Consider the following 15991-nt stretch of genomic DNA (forward strand, 5'->3'; position numbering starts at 1 on the left):
AGTCACACAATCAGCAGCTGGCTCTTGAGTGTCTGTCTGGCATGCATTTCTTTGTCTTGGTCACAGTTGATTTGGTATTTGCACCAGCTACATGCTAAGATTACATGTCAGTTGCCATCAGACAACTAGGGGGCCTTTCTCTTGTTGCCCCACCCCTCGCCACATTGTGAATGGTGCTGCCAGCACTTTTTTCATAACCCAGCGATCTGGAGGCAGTCTAGATAGGACAAATTTTTATCAGATCAGAGTTTCCTGTGGAAAGTTAGTGTCGCATGACCACAGCATGATGAGCTGTGACACATGCCATAAATATGTAGTTTGCAACACAAATGTACCCCATCCCTTCTGGTTGATCCGTATAATCCAGTAGCTGTGTGTTTGTCTCCCTGTCTACAGGCCTGAAGATTCCTACGATAGGTACAGCAGTTACCCAGGTCTGCGCCCTCCCCCCTTCATCCCCTTCTCCTCTCCCCCCAGCCACCTCTTCCCCCACCCCGCCATCAACCCCCTGGCATTTTCAGGCATGCGCTACTCGGGAGACCTGGCCGCCATGCAGCTGTCTCATCTCTCCCCGGGGGTCTCATTTGGAGGGCTGGTGTCACCCTCGGCCCAACATGAAAGGTGAGCAGCGTGTTTTGCAATATGTCTCATCCCACGATGCCTGTTCAGAATGTGTGCTACATTGTTTTACTCTGTCTGCCCTTGAAGTTAATTATGGTGAGAAATTTGTAGTTAATAAGAGGATCTTAAGGAAGAAAAATGCTTCACAGTTCCTTGAAAGTAAGTCCCCAAGTGCTTATGACATAGCTACATGTATGTTTAACCCTAACACTCTTCAATCCTTCACCTGTTGGAGGACTGAGGAGTGTTAGGGTTAAAATCAATTTCAGATTTTTTGACCAGACTGTTTTGTAAGCCTCTATTTAATTTTAGTTTTCAGTATTTTTAACATGTATTTAAAAATACTGAAAACTAAAATTAAATATATTTCTTAGTGCATACATTTCTTTTCTTATACATAGAAGTTAAGGTGTTACCCTCAAAGACCCGATGTATGGTGGACTTGTGATTTCACTTTCAATTGACCGGATTACTACTCTGAACTTTGCAGCTGCTGCAGACATGAAGCTTGGAGTAGGTTTCCCCATCTCTCCGTTTCCCCTCTGTGACTGTGTAAAAATGCAACAGTCAAACTTTTCTTTTACAGAGAGAAGTTGCTGTTGGACCAGCAGCGGGATCGCGAGCGGCGGGCTGAGGAGGCCAAGCAAGAGGCAGCTCAGAAGGAGAAGCAACAGCAGCAACAGCGAGAGACAGAACGGGAGAATCATGACAGAGCGCTGCTGTCCAGGAGCCACGAGGACAAGCGCTGCTCGCCAAGAGGTATGATTGACTACCAGTATTTAATACAAAAGCTTGCGCCAGGTTGCATGTGCCTGCTCTAGCATTGCACCTTTGATATATGCCTTATCTCGACATTAGTGTTGATTGGACGCATCGAATCATTTGTGGCAAGGAAAACTAAACCCTTTCATTTACATGGCACATTCTCTGCTCACGGTTGATTACCGATGTCATGAAATTAGACGTGCCTGGGTGACTGATATGACTGGAAGCATAATTGTGTGGTTAGAAGTAGTCGTACCATTACTGAGGGGGCATGTTTGGGAGAGGGCCCAGTGCTTTAAGCCCTTGCCCACTTGTATTCCCCTCAGATTCGGGCAAGAAAAAAATATAAAGAAGCTTTATATCAATTAGAACTTTGACCAAACCAAGAAAAGAATGCCCACAGTCATCCCTGCACATTGGATGCTCGTTGCGTTACAAGGGGAAAAAAAGCTGGCTACTACTGTTTGCCTTTAGGCCTCTTTATACTTTTAGTTAGTCTGCTAAGGTGCTGTACCTTCAGTATATTAATGTTTTCACATGTAGCAGACTAGCATAGATGTTTGCATCTTTGCCTGTTGAGTAGTTGAATTTGCCAAGCAATTTTCTTTGCAAGCTTTGTCATAGCTGGATCCTAGTCCATCACCTTTCTTTTCCTCTTTGTCCTGGTTTCAGATGGCTCTCACCTCCGGCACTCTAGCTCTCACCACCACAACCACCACCACCACCATCACCACCACCAGCAGCTGGCGCACTCGCAACATCACCTTGGGACGCCCAGGGTGCCGTCCTCGACTTCGGCCTCCACCCCTTCCTCCTCTGGCCACCGTGACCCAGAGCAGAGCCCCCTGCCGCTGCTCAAGAAGGCCGATGTGGAGGACCGCTGGCAGAGCAAGCACCTGAAGGATGGCTCCAGCGGTGATGCCCAGTACCGGCATGTCAGGAATTCACAGGTGAACTCAGTTTTCCCTTTTCCTGCCCCCCCTGCCCAGCCCCCCCCTCCAGTTCTGATTGATCATGTTTCCCTCTTGTGCTAAGCCCAAAATTAGGAATGCGTATGCTTGAGTTCATTCTTCTCAACAAGTTTCTTGATTGTCTTGGCAGGCAACATCACATGAAAACCATGTCTCTCACACCTCAGAGAAAGAAAGGAAGTCATCCCTACACCATGAACGAGAGTTGCTGCTGCAACAGGACAGGCGTATTGCAGAGAGGTACCTTGAACATGGACCTACGAACCTGATTGTTGAAGTTGCTGTCAAATCTGGTCTCCAAGAAAGGAAAATGATTAGGTTATTGTTACTTCGAGATGTGCCTTTGGAAAGTGTGTTCACATAACGTTTCAGATTTCCCTAAGTGAGACAAAACCCTTCCAGAAATCTTTGAAAATTTAATGCACAAAGCTTACACTTTGAATGTGAACAGCAAGAGCTGTCCGGATGTCAGTTTTTTGCTTATCACCTTAGCTGTGCTGTGTTTTTTTTAGGTAGTATTATAGAGTTTGATCCAGTGCTCTCCATTCTCACATGCAGACATGAAAAAGAGCGAAATCTTCTGCGGGAACAGCGGAACCAAGCTAGAGGTGAGCATCACCACAGTGGCAGACCGCCTCCTTTAGTGTCACCAGTGCGTCCAACTCGGGAGGAAATGTACCGGCACAAACTCTTCAACAACCATCGGCCGTCGGGCCAGGACACTGTCATTCCCCCACAGTATGACTATGAGCGCCTCAACAATGTTGACCGGATTCTTTTGAACGATAAGTCATCGGTGTCTGCATCTGGGACAACGGCGGCCACAACAACATCTGCAGCAGAGAAGGCCTGGTACGAACAGCAGCGGACCATGATGGCCAGCCGCGTGCAGAGTCCCCATGGGAGCACTGCCAGGGAGTTTGACCACGAGGCGCGTGTTGTTGTCACCAACAGCCACGGCCCCCAGCCACCGGGGGTTGCCACACACAGCAAGTCATCCCATCTCAGCCAGTACGACTACGACCGGCCACACGCGGAGTTCAACTACCACTGGCAGGATTTGTATCGGCTCAGCCAACAGGTGCGGGACCACAGTGGTGTGCAGCTGAATGAGGTCGGGGAACCAGTGGTGTCCAAGCTCGACCTGGAGGGTCGGAAGCGGACTGAGACCCGAGCCAACGGCATCTACATCTCCAGCGAAAGTGACTCAGACAGTGAGGAAGAGACGGAAGTCAAAAGGCAGCGGTACCGAAAGAGGATGCACAGGATTGTTAGAAAGTCTTGCATGACTCTAGATGACTCGGAGAAGAAGACCAACTTTTTCCAGGTCATGGGCCTGGTTACACATGGGAAGAAAGAAGGTATAGTCCAAATAGTAATCCAGTCAACCACAAGTTAGATCATCGGCCAGGTACAAGTCAAACCACCAGGTGGATCAAAACTAGTTCACAAGTGACGAGGAATGAACCATGCTAAAGGATTGAAAAGAATCATTGTTGTCACTGTTCATCAGAATAACCCGCAATTTGTCTTCAGACTTACTGAATTTTACAGACCTTGCTTGTTGGATGAAAAAGTATGGATTATTGTGATATGGGGAGTGCAGAGAATTTCACAAATTGTCTCCTGCAAAAATGGCTCATGTGCAGAAAATCTCTTCACTCACATACACAACAACCCAACAGACAGACTCTCATTTAGAAGAAGTTGAATTCCATTCAAATCACTTTTATGTGTCAATTGTGTATCCCTCAGGTTTTTTTCAGTGGCTGTGGTTAGGGTGGTTTGGTTGCTGTCTACTTCTGTTGCACCTATCTGTAGTATTAGCAACAGAAACCAGACCATTCTGTAATGAAAGAAATTCAAACTTCAATCAACCAAGCTATAAAAGAAAACAATCTGTGGAAAGTGAATGTAGGATTTAGTTAAAAATAAGAAAGAAAGAAAAAGCTATTGCCTTTCCGCACTTTGTGGAAAAGCCCCCCCAAAAAGCAGTTGGCTATGGCCGTGGGGCTAGAACTGGGGTCTGCATGCTTTTGGAATAGCATGTGGTCAACCAGCTTTCACAACACTTCAACTGTCCAGGGGAATCGGAAACCTTTTATAGATTGACAATGCTTGTTGTACAGTGCCATCACTGAAGAATTTGTGAGTCACAGTAGGGCTTCCGTAACTATAGCCAGTGCGTTCAGATTTTCCTGGAGCTCTTCGTTTTCATTCTCTGAGATGATGCATGTCTGTTTCACACTTTCCAGAGATCAGCGAGGAGAAGAGGAGGAAACGGAGGCTGTGGCTGAAGGAGGAGCAGCCGCCGGCCAAAGTCAGCCGGCCGTCCTCGGAGCTGGTCAGCCTGCTGCCCGCTCCGGCCAGCCTGAGCCAGGAGGACTTCCAGCGGGAGCTGGACTACCCCCACAAGTGCCGGTTCCTGCGCGGCCTGGGACTGGATGTGGTGGGAGTAGACAAGCGGAAAGGTTGGTGGCCAGCCGTCGTTTATTCTGATTGCATTCACCATCATCTTGAACAAATTGAGCATTTTTTGGCAATCCACAGTCCTTACAAACAAATCCTGATTCCCTCAGCGGCAGTTCTCGTGATGGATGCTGAGTAGGAGGTGTAGAGGGTAGTATTTTGTCTCGTTATGAAAGCAACAGAAGGACATGCGTGGAGGGGGGAGGATTCAGTGAAATGTAAATATGCAATAGAACAAAAACCACAAATACAAATGGATTTCCAATTTTCAGAAATGGAGAAGGCACAAGCAGCTGTTGAAGCTTACCGGATAAGGCAAGCCAAGAAGAAGGAGGCAGCAGCTGAAGGGGAGACCAAGGGGGAATCTGTGTCTACGGCAGGCAGCTCAGAAACAGCACAGACACCGACCACTCCCACCAACTCAGGTATGAGTAAGAATAGTTTCTTTCATTAAAGTGTTGCTGTAGAATTTTCACGTGCAGATTTGATTCCAAGTTTGGTTGGATTAGATTTTGTAACAAGTTCTTGTGATGGAAGTTTCTAGTGATGGAAGTTTCGAATTCCTGGTTTTGAGTTCAGAATTATACATTTGGGCTTGGCGTAAAATGAATATAAAGTGTCCTTTTACTGCCAAACACAGGTACCGATAGTAAAGTAGAAACCTCTGAAAATCCCCAGTGCAAAACTGCTTTTGGTGAGACTTTTCCGAACCACTTGGTGTCGTCATCGCCTGGGGTGCAAGCCCACACGCAGAATGAGAGAACATTACCAAGTGGGGGTAGCAGCACTCCCCAGACACGGACCCCAGACAATAGTCTGCACCCAGTGCCTGGCAAGCAGCTGTCGCTTTCGGATAGGGACATCAAGAAGGAGCCCGCTGCAGGTAGTGAGAGGGCAGACCTAGCCCGCAGTAGTAGCAACAACAACAGGAGTGGTACTACTGCTGACCAGCAAGGCCCCGGGGGTGCCCTGCCGTTCTCCACTGCTGCCCTGCTGTCGCGGGGGGGACCCAGTGTTGGAGGGGCGGGGAAGCCCCCCTCCCAGTTTGAAGGCTTTGCCCAGGAGTTCCACCAGTCGGTGCTGCGGACCACGCAGGAGGCCATGGCCCAGCAGAGGGTGGGCTCCTTGGGCTCCAACAGCTCTAGCCTGGTTCAGGTGGACGCCCAAAGGCGGGACAGGCACGCTTTTGCTGGCCTGACGAACTCAAACAGTGAGAGTACTGGCTCGGGTCGGAGTAACGGCACAGTGTGGTCTAAGGGACAGCTGCAGTGGCCTGGAGTGGAAGCAGTGATGGACTCATATCAGAGACATGCAAAAGGTAAGCCTTGAATTCTATTCTTCTTGGTATCTCTCTCCTCCCATTTGAAGATTTCATGGTAGTTGTTCCTCTTAAGAACACTTAATGCTCCTCATGATTACAGAGCTATAGGAAGGACTGTAGTTGCAGTTATGACGCCGCCTTTTACACAGATTAAACCTAATCCTGTCATGTTTTATTTGACTGGAGGCAAAGACTGTAGTGTTGGTAGTGACCCGTGTTTGACAGCATTTCATTCCATATTGTGTCAGCAAGTGAAGCCAGTGCTTCAGTTGCAATTGCAGTGGTTACCATGCAAAGCCCATTTTCTGCCGGTGATGTCAGTTCAAATCTTGTTGTCGCAAATTTGCAAAAGTTGAACTCATTCCCACCGAAATGAATATCGCTGCAGACGTTCACAACAGCAAAGTTGCTGTGCTTTGCCTTCTCCTAGCGTAGACGGCCTCAGTTTTGAAATTGTTCAAAATGTTTACAGGGTCTTAAACAGGCAACCAATCAGAGCTCAAAACAAGTCCAAGCAAAGCAGGAAAGGGGTGACCTATAACTGGGGACTTTTAATTGTGGCTTACAAGGGCCTTTTCCTTTCCCCTCAACTGACAGAGCAAGAGCTGGAACGGAGTGTGTTACTCGACCAACAGGGAAGATTGAGGGTATGCAATGGTGAGCTGAACAGCACGGCTGAGCAGCTCCGACTCAAAATGGCTGTAAGTTCCCTCTGGCCATCCCCGCCTCAACACGCCATGCGAACCCACCCTCAGTCGTGGACCACCCATTGTTTATCCCAATTAATTACCATAACATTTGGCGAAAGGCTCCAATGGAGTATGTACATGGTTTTGAAATGTGAAAGAAAGTACAAAGGTGAATCAAAGTTTCCAGCAAAAGTGAAAGTTTTCTGTGGCACAGTACAGAAAGTGGCTGCCTTATCAGAAAAACATGCATGTGTATCAAAGGTGAGGATGGCAGCCAAATGGAAAATGCCAATTAAATGTTGCACAAGATCACTACAGCGTTTATTTAGAGAGGTCAGTTTTCTCCATTGTCCAATGTCTAGCTGTACTGCATGTAAACAGGGCTACCATCTGATGTGCTTTGATATGGCACTCATGATTAGACCAAAGGGTGCCCTCTGTGTAGTTACTCTACAAAGACCTCTTACCACTGGCCAGTCTATCACAAAACTTACCTGAATTTGTCTGGATTCCCCCCCCCCAGGACATGATGGAGAGAAAACAGCTGTTACACCGAGAGCAGGAAGCCTACCTCAGGGACCTACACCATCTGCAAAAGTATGTGTACAACATGAGGAAGTGAACTCCGTCAGCCATGGTTCAGGGCCACAATCCATTTTACAGGGCCATCACCATAGCAACCACTAAAAATGCAACAATTTATTTAATTCAAAGGGGGCCATTTTGAAAGTGAGTGTAAATATTTGGTATTATCTTCTCAAGAGTTCCTGTCCACGTTTTCTTCTTCCTTTTCCTTTTTTTTCTTTCCGAGGAAAGCTTTTGGCTTTAATTTAACAGATAGAGAAGATTAACTCTTTCTAGAACACTTTGAGACTGTTTCGTTGTCCATGCATCACGTGACTACCAGTACTTGTCTGTTTATTATACAAGACCATGCACTGGTTTTATTATGTATTTTAGACTTATCACAAATGGTTTATGTACATTTCGTCAACAGGAGACTTTGGTATATTATTGGGGAAGAAGTGCAATTGGGGAATTGTAAAATGACAGAAAAACCCCTTGTAATTTATTGCGATGCAAATTGAATGCATTACTTATCGGACGTCGTGTTCAAGATGATGTCATGACAATTTGTGCAGTGTGTTAAATGCTTCACAGCTAAGATAGTGACGTTTTTTTTGTGTGTTCAGTTGTGTAGAAAGAATTCCAGTTGCAGAACCTGCTCAATTAGGAATTGTCCCAGAATTAAAAAAAACCTTGGCAAATTGTTCGGAGAAACTGATTTGAAATATGTTCCAAATCTTTAGTTACATGTGTTGGTTATAATCGGAGTCATATGCAAATTGGGAGAAAAATGAGCTCAAAATCAACTGTTCCCTGTCTCAGCTCAAAATCACGTGATCCTTAATTAGTTCAGGACTTTTGTCTGTGTAATCAGTGGTTACCTTCAAATAAATGGCTCAAACGGTTCCTCTACAAAGACCAGCTCTGGTGGCGTAGTGCATCTACCAGAGTAAATGTGAACAATCAAAGGGGAAGTGGTATTTTTTTAATGTAAAACAACCGCAGAACTTGCCAAGTTCGTTTCTTGGCCCCAAATTGTCTTCAGCACCAGTATTGAAAGATATTATTGCTTTAGAAGGGCAAGTGTATATTTCTGTTCTGTTGTACAATGAAGCACTGAGCACTTTCCACAGTGTCTTGTCTTGTGTATTTATTCATCCTGAAGGACTTCATGTTATTCACTTGTGAATGTAGACAAGAAATTTATTTATTGCTCTGAAATATTTAACACTTAGAAAAAAGGATTATGTTTTGACGTTTGGAAAGAATTTGCATTAATTTATACAGCCCTTGATGTGTGTTTGTATAAAGTGAAGGTCAAAGCGATGTTTTAAACAAATAATGAAGAATACCTCTCACCGTGATAAATTTTTAAATGGTCCGATCGCTATCCCAACCCTCACAGTACTCAAGTGTTTTATCAATTAATTTGAAATGCGCATTTCAAACCACATGGAAACAAGAAAGCTATTTCTTTTAACGTGATTCTAGTTTGGTTTTTTTTATGAAATGAACTATCAAGAGTAATTTATTTTAAGTGCATTGATTTTCACTTGTAATTTGAAATCATCACAGACAAGAAGGAATCATTCTCTAAATGTTGTAAATTTGGAGGAGTTTGGGTTAGATCAAGAAAATGCAGTGGCAGGCTTGCAATTATTTAATGATAAAAATCGATTCTCAGAGTTCTGCAAGTCACATGCGCATTTTTATCTATTTAAATGCATTCAGTAATGGGTTTCAAGAACAGGCATGCATGTACATTGTTCACTGGCACTTGATGGTTGTTAGTATTGTGGGCTTTAAATAAGTCTTGGAAAGCAGGTGTCATACCGTCAACAGGTGTTGACAAAGCAAGACTGAACTTTACTTTTGCTGAATCAAGAGTGAAGTTTTTGCCGTCTAGTGGTTGGTGAAACATGGCTTACCACGAGTGCAAAAGCGTCATTCACAGTGTGGAAACAATCTCATGTGATTACTTGCACAGAAAACAATGAGAAGGCCTCCCAATGTAACACTGATGTAACAAAAATGGGCATTATGAGGCGATAGTTGTTGACAACCGACTTTGGGGCAAACTTTGGTTACCTATACAAAATGGCAGTCAATGTTTGTAAACAAAAGCAAGGCTTGTTGCGATTCAGAAAACCGTATGTTCTGTTCTCACGTCCGGAGTGTACTCAGTTGAGGGTAGCCGGTCTAAAGAGCAGGGCTGGACACGGACATCAGTGTGAAGATGACCACGAAGGAACATTAGCCCACTGTGCTTGATCATTGTAAAGGGAAGGGGTTGATGAAGACATTGTGAAGGGGTTGGAAGTTGACGAAGAGTCAACAAGAAACCCTTGACAATGACCCTCACTTACCACCCCAAACTGGCATTTATTTGCTTCGTTAAGCACTCAACTCTCAAAAGTCGCATACTTTTGTAAGCTCTCAATGTGTCTTATGTATTCTCACTGTACTGTAATGCTGCACTTGTGTCATACGGTAATACCACTTTACAATGTAATAAATACCACCGGTGGTAGCTACTTTAGAGAATTCCTGTGGACTGCAGACTTTGTATCTGGACAAGAGATCACACACTTGTTGTTGCAGTCCGTAGTTCATTTGTGTACTTACCTTCTTTTTCTGAAATGCTTGTCATTACAAGTGGGCGTAGGATCCCCCCCAACTTTGATATGCCGTACCCAGAATATTGATTCCAGAAATTCATTTTCATGACATTTTTAGGAAAAAAGCATGTCAGGAATAAAGCTTTTCTATTCTGGGGACATCAAACTGAAATTCACACACCATGTTCCCAGAATCTGTCAAGGTTTGATTATTTTGTCAAGGCGGGTTCATAGTCCCAGAAAAATGTACATGTAAATGCAAAGCGAATTTGACATCACGAACCAGTTGAGATTTGCAAGTGTAATCGTTGTCTTCACTCCGTAGACATTCATGTCAAACATTGGTCATATACATGTAGCTGCAGTTGTGATTTGAAGTATAAACCTGCTTTTACAATTTGGCACGAAACATAACAAAATTGGGCACAAAATTATTCCGACACACTGATAAGTGTGTTACATAGATTTGGCAAGAACAAGCTTTTGCACGTTTTATATTTTGAAACATATCATTTATTTATACCTTCCATTTCCACTGACCATCTTCGGGGGGAGGGGGGGTAATTTTACCAGTACATATACATGTGCTCATATGCTCATCAAATAATGGGGGGAGAATGGCAGCTCGCCATATATAGTTTCTTTTAATCATCTACAAAGGCTGCTTCTGTGTTAGTGATTAGTCAGCAGTGTTGGTGATAGTAGTGTTTGATCAAGTTCAGTAATACAAAAAGTTGGCTGCTTCATGTTGGGCTTATGCTGTGCCAAAATCTTCCCTTCTGAAGAAAAAAAATCTCACTTTTGACTGGTAAAGAATAAATATTCAGTGTGTGCAAAAAGGGGGGGACTTGTTTTGGGTCAAACTCAAAACATGCTTTTTGAAAAAACAGCATACGCTTGTGAAATATTTTCTAAGAAAAAAGTTTCCATTGTCTTTGTGACTGATAAATTAAGACAAATTTTTAACTCGTTGGTTTTCATTCTTGTATATTAATACAGTGGTGGAACTATTGTTGAAACGTCCCCAACTGCAAGGGGACATTTTTTTCTATCACCAATGTACATTCATGTACATGTATCATACCAAGGTAGGAATTCGGAAAAAATTCTAACATATCAATCAATGTGGTGACCAAACTGGATTTTGATTGAGATTACCGAGGGTAGATCTACAAACCTGTGTTGATGAAAATGTTAATAAATAGCCATTCTAAAGAGATAAAGGCTAAACTGTGAAGACTTTAAGAGATTATGATCTATTTGTGAAGTAATTTAAATAAATGAAAGAGATTAAATATTGTGTTTTGTACAGTGGTCACTGGGAGTGCTTTGTCTTGTGAATTTTTATCATTGTGTTGAATGTTGTAATGACGAGAAATGTTTAAAATCACTGTAAACATTCGTGTAACTTTTTACGATGTTTAAATGCCTTAAATCACCAAAATCTAACAACTTGTCATGCATTGTTTGGATAGACTTTGGATTATATATTCAGTCTAACCATTGTTATCTTGCCTAGAACTCAAAAGACTCAAATTTGGCTTACACTCCAAATTGTAGACAGGTCAGGTGATGAATTATGACGGGAGTTCCTTTTGGTTTGTCATTGGTCATTTGTTTCGTGTGACCTTGGATGACTTTCGCTTGACATGAAAGGAAAGATATGACAACACACTCCGTCCAGAAAGTGTCACTGATTCTAAATGCAGCAGTGTGTAATTTTGGAGGATTCAAGCAATTCCTTAGCTAAGCATACCCCTGAGGTGGGGGTTATGTATTCGTAAATTTTGCAGGGGGACATCCCCCCCCAAAAAAAAAACAAGGGATGTATAAAATACAAAAGGGGGATTCCATTAAATGAAATTTTTAGTCTTCTTGGTCAATTTATAATGCAGTGGCAGTGTACACATGCAATCACACTTCCATTTACACAGTGAATTTGCAATATCCAGACACCATTTGAAGAAGCAAAGTTCTGGATGCCTAAACAGATACCCATTTTACAAGTACTTCTGCTAATCACCTATACCGCATGCACATGGACTAGTTTTACAAGTTGTCCAGCTTAATCTTACTGACTTACATGACAGACCAAAATACATAAACCCCTTTCACAACCAGGTCAAGAGAGTTCAAGAAGTGCTGCTACCCAGACTGACACAACAAACAAGGCAGAAAGCAGGCACTTTAAGTTGACAAGCTCTTTTTGGATGGGTCATTCCTGTGTATTCGGCGGTCCACCAGTCAACATGTTCATCCTTAGTGTGTGCATGTGATCCAAGGCCTGAGTAAGGAATGGACGGACAGTGTTTATCTCCATCAGAGACAGGTTGTCAAGCTGTGTTGAAAAAGAAAAAAGAGCAAATCATCGAGACACTTGAATTTAAATTCTGGTTGCAGATCAATCCTTTCATATGCTTTTTATACAGGACAGCTATCTTCGATGTGGGAGATAAAAACAGAGATGAGAAGAGTTAGACGTGCCAAGCATTTCATACACTGCTGAATTTATCCAACAGGCACAGTAAATCAGAAATTGTCTAGGGGCCTACAAAAATTCTAAGGGCTCACCAAACAAAAGCATGCTTCCCTTTTTGAATTTTCAGTTTGGACAGGCTTAACACTGGCTAGTACATGTACATTAGTACAGCTTAGCACCAGCATGAAATGCGAGGCTCCAGCACTGCTATGCACCAGCATTATAAAATTGGTGCTGGTGCCTGAGAATAGGATCTACAGAATATCGGTGCCAAGGGGCTGGACGTAAGGAACACTCTATCAGGCCCTGATTTCATAGTTACTAAGTTCACACAAAAAACACCTCTGTGAGCACAATTTACATGTAGGCTTTCAGTTTTCTCTTCCAAAGTGAACCAAAAAGTCAACCAAAAAAAACTGCTGCAAACTGCTTACTGACTGTAGTAACCTTTACTGTACAAAGCTTTGCTTCTTTAGCCCTAACCTTCCCCAACCACACAGAATTAAACAGTAATAAAGTGTTTAATTCTGTGGGAATGAGTCTGGTAGGCCCATAACATCTGGCTTTTGCTTTGGGTTTGGCATACCTCAGAAAAACAAAGTCCAACAGCCTCTGTGCACAAAGTCCCATATGTATGTTTAACTTTGTGTGAATGGGGAAGGTTAGGGCCAACAACCCTTTGGGGGTTAGGGTAAGTGAATTTTTTCCAACATACATGTATATGTAAAACTGCCTCTTGTCCTTACCCTGGCGTAGGTCTCCTGATCTTTGACAAACTTGTCTATGCTCTGTCTCAATTTGGACATTCTCAAATCCCAGATGTCCTTAATCAGCGTGTGAACCTCATCAGCATGGGGTATGTCATCAGTTGCACTGTACAATAATACCAGTGAAGTGGAAGTCAAAGTAATACTTATCCCACGTTTCCAGTTGCACGTTTCATTAATCCAAGTCTAGTGGTTTTCAAACAGTGTGTAGTATCAAGATCTGAAACTCCCTAGTAATAGCTGCAATTGAAATTTATTTTAGACAATTGTTACTTTTGATAAATCATATTGGTGAAAAATCTGTTATTGGAATAATCCTATGACCAGTTTTTCGACAAGGAATTCCAAGATATTGCCTTCAATTTGTTTTCAAATTTCATTTAAACAGCTTGTCTGCCAGTACTTGCTCTTTAATCATGCAACCCAGGAGATACCAATCCAAGCCAACATTTTAGTTATTACAATTTAGTTATTACAAATTAGACATGTTGGAGCACTCCCCTTTTTGAACAATGACAAAAATTAAATAATGTGGAAACTTACTGGCTTAATAACAATTTAGTAACCTCCATGTAGTTTTCATTCAGCATTGGCTGGAAGATAGGTGAATCTTTTTCCTCTTGCTTTTTGGCCTGGAGTTTGTCTGAGTAATAATGACAAATAGTCAAAAACACATTTGTAACTTGTCTCTAATGTTACATCAGGCATGTTAGGCATCATGAACGATTTCAAATCATTGAGAGACCCATACCTTACATGACTCCTATCTTGGACGACTGGTACCATGGACGACTCCTACCTTGGACAACTCGTACCTTTGACAACTCATACCTCGAGGTAAGACCACTTGTACCTTCATGTTCGCAATTCAGTTGCAACTTTCTTGCTTTTCTTTTTCATCATGTTTAAGATCTGATTTGACAAATACATCAAGGATGTATAAATAAATGTAATGTATCATAAATGTAATGTATCATAAATCTCCTGGAAAGAACTCGAGCGTGAACATGATTTTCTGCATAATGCCTGTCATGGGTGTTTGCACCGTCGGTTTACATGACGGATGTCGAACAACCTGACCGTTTACTAACTTGACTTGGGACAACTCGACCGTTGAGAGGCCGCAACGCTGATACAGCATACGCATGGCACACCATCCACAGTACACAACTGGTGTGGGCCCACAGACTGAATGTCTTCCAATCTTAGAGTTTTTGGATGTATCTTAAAGATACAAATCTCTGTCTTCTTTTTCCCATTATACGATTTTGATTGACTCGATATCGACACTGAAGTTTCTGGAATGTGTGAGCAGGAATTAATGCAGGAGCTGGCACTGAGAGTTGAAGTTCACCAAAAATTTTTGTTTGTGGATAATTGTTTATAACCTTAATTTCAAAATCTGTTGGTCAACATATTAATCCAGTTATCCAACTTAAGTAATAACTTATAAGTGCAACTGGAATATTGAACTTATTTACTCATTTATTGCTATACTCATCACCCACTTTTTGGGGGGTTTTGTTCAAAAATATTTTACAACAGGCCTACTGATACAGAATTTCGAAAAATTAGGCAAAAAAATTAGGCATACTGCTGTTCAACACATTGGTGAAGATTCTAAATTGCACGCAACAACGACTGGCCAGATTGACAAGCGTTAGTTGCCTGACCATGCACGCACACACACTAACGTTGATGCGTCTCACATGAATGTCACTGTACTGGCATGTAGGGAAGGCAGTGCGGCCAGAGAGGCAAACTAGGTGACGAAGCATGACTAAGAAACTAAATTGTTCAAGTTGATTGTAATACAAATGAGCTCTGAGCATACCCCCAGAACTATGGGGTCCAATGTCAATCAACTCCCACGATGCCCACGTTCATGGGAATGGGGCGGATGTCGGACCCCACAGTTGCAGGGGTACTCTGAGCAAGCTCTGATTTCTGTGAAGGTACTTGTACGACTACGAGTTGTCTCGTACACGAAGGTATGAGTTGTCTTTACTGGAGGTACGAGTTGTCCAAGGTGTGACTCGGCAAATGTAAGAAATCATACAATTACAGTATGCTGAGTTAATGGTACGAGTCGTCCATGGTACGAGTTGTCGAAGGTACGAATTGAACTGTTCCCTCTTTAACTGGCAGATACTTTGTCATCCACATGTGGGTGATAAAGTACAGTCAGGGCACTTTCGAAAATGTTCAAATCCCTGGGAATATGTTTTCCATACCAACATCCATCCAGTCGGGCGGTTGTATTCTACATTTCTGCCTCTGCTTCAAGTTGATTGCCATCCACATTGGAACCTGCACTGGCAGTCCAGCGTTGAACGGTCCGATATTGCCCCCGATCAAGAACACTTCGTCATGGGAGAAATTCGGAACAATAGTTACTATCTGTTTTTCGGCTAAAAATTCCACCTCAGACGGATCCATAGTAATAAGAATTTACTTAAATATGGGCCATAACACGTAGAATATTGCCTGATGTACACATGACCGTAAACTTGGACTCAAACTAAATCGTATTACTTTGCGCGCGTAAGCACTGAAATTTGTTTGTGCATGTGACAAGCGTGACCTTTAACATTACAATATTTGGATTTTTATTGTAAATCAAAATAAGGATAAATATATCAAAAAAATATAAAATATTTTGTAACATAGCTTTTTTCAATTAATTAAGTGCTAAATTATCATTTTAAAAAAGGAAAACTAGAT

General features: G+C 42.7%; 2 protein-coding genes across 10 annotated transcripts in view; one reads left to right on the plus strand and one right to left on the minus strand.

Annotated features, from left to right (window-relative positions):
• The window catches only part of LOC110975602 (uncharacterized), a 90494-nt gene extending 79149 nt beyond the window's left edge, over positions 1–11345 (plus strand). For 6 of the 9 annotated variants that reach the window (XM_087138513.1, XM_087138514.1, XM_087138515.1 and 3 more), the window contains 10 exons: positions 397–621; positions 1208–1380; positions 2059–2336; positions 2488–2675; positions 2916–3718; positions 4613–4828; positions 5099–5251; positions 5467–6144; positions 6745–6848; positions 7360–11345. In XM_087138513.1, the coding sequence (XP_086994639.1) occupies positions 397–621; positions 1208–1380; positions 2059–2336; positions 2488–2675; positions 2916–3718; positions 4613–4828; positions 5099–5251; positions 5467–6144; positions 6745–6848; positions 7360–7458 (2917 nt within the window). In that variant the 3' untranslated portion in view covers positions 7459–11345. The remainder of the gene's footprint in view (positions 1–396; positions 622–1207; positions 1381–2058; positions 2337–2487; positions 2676–2915; positions 3719–4612; positions 4829–5098; positions 5252–5466; positions 6145–6744; positions 6849–7359) is intronic. The other 3 variants (XM_022228190.2, XM_087138516.1, XM_022228193.2) reach the window with 1 other exon arrangement.
• Positions 10512–15843, minus strand: gins2 (GINS complex subunit 2). Its single transcript, XM_022228194.2, has 4 exons — positions 15502–15843; positions 13811–13910; positions 13247–13373; positions 10512–12359 (listed from the first exon to the last, which is right to left on the minus strand). Exons 1-4 carry the CDS (start codon positions 15704–15706, stop codon positions 12237–12239), a joined length of 555 nt encoding a protein of 184 aa, XP_022083886.1. The 5' UTR covers positions 15707–15843; the 3' UTR covers positions 10512–12236.
• Between the last annotated feature and the right edge of the window lie 148 nt (positions 15844–15991).

The sequence above is a fragment of the Acanthaster planci genome, linkage group LG06 (assembly GCF_054643075.1).
Source record: "Acanthaster planci isolate LZ-2023a linkage group LG06, COTS_SCS, whole genome shotgun sequence".
Lineage (NCBI taxonomy): Eukaryota > Metazoa > Echinodermata > Asteroidea > Valvatida > Acanthasteridae > Acanthaster > Acanthaster planci.

Bases quoted from the DNA above. Each gene is read 5' to 3' on its own strand.
- gins2 (XM_022228194.2), bottom strand. From the start codon at position 15,706: ATGGATCCGTCTGAGGTGGAATTTTTAGCCGAAAAACAGATAGTAACT. The intron at 13,911-15,501 runs GTATGGAAAACA...ATTATTACTCAG, and splicing joins GCCCGACTGGATGGATGTTG to ACAAACTCCAGGCCAAAAAG. The intron at 12,360-13,246 runs GTAAGGACAAGA...TTTTCAACACAG, and splicing joins ATCAGGAGACCTACGCCAGG to CTTGACAACCTGTCTCTGAT.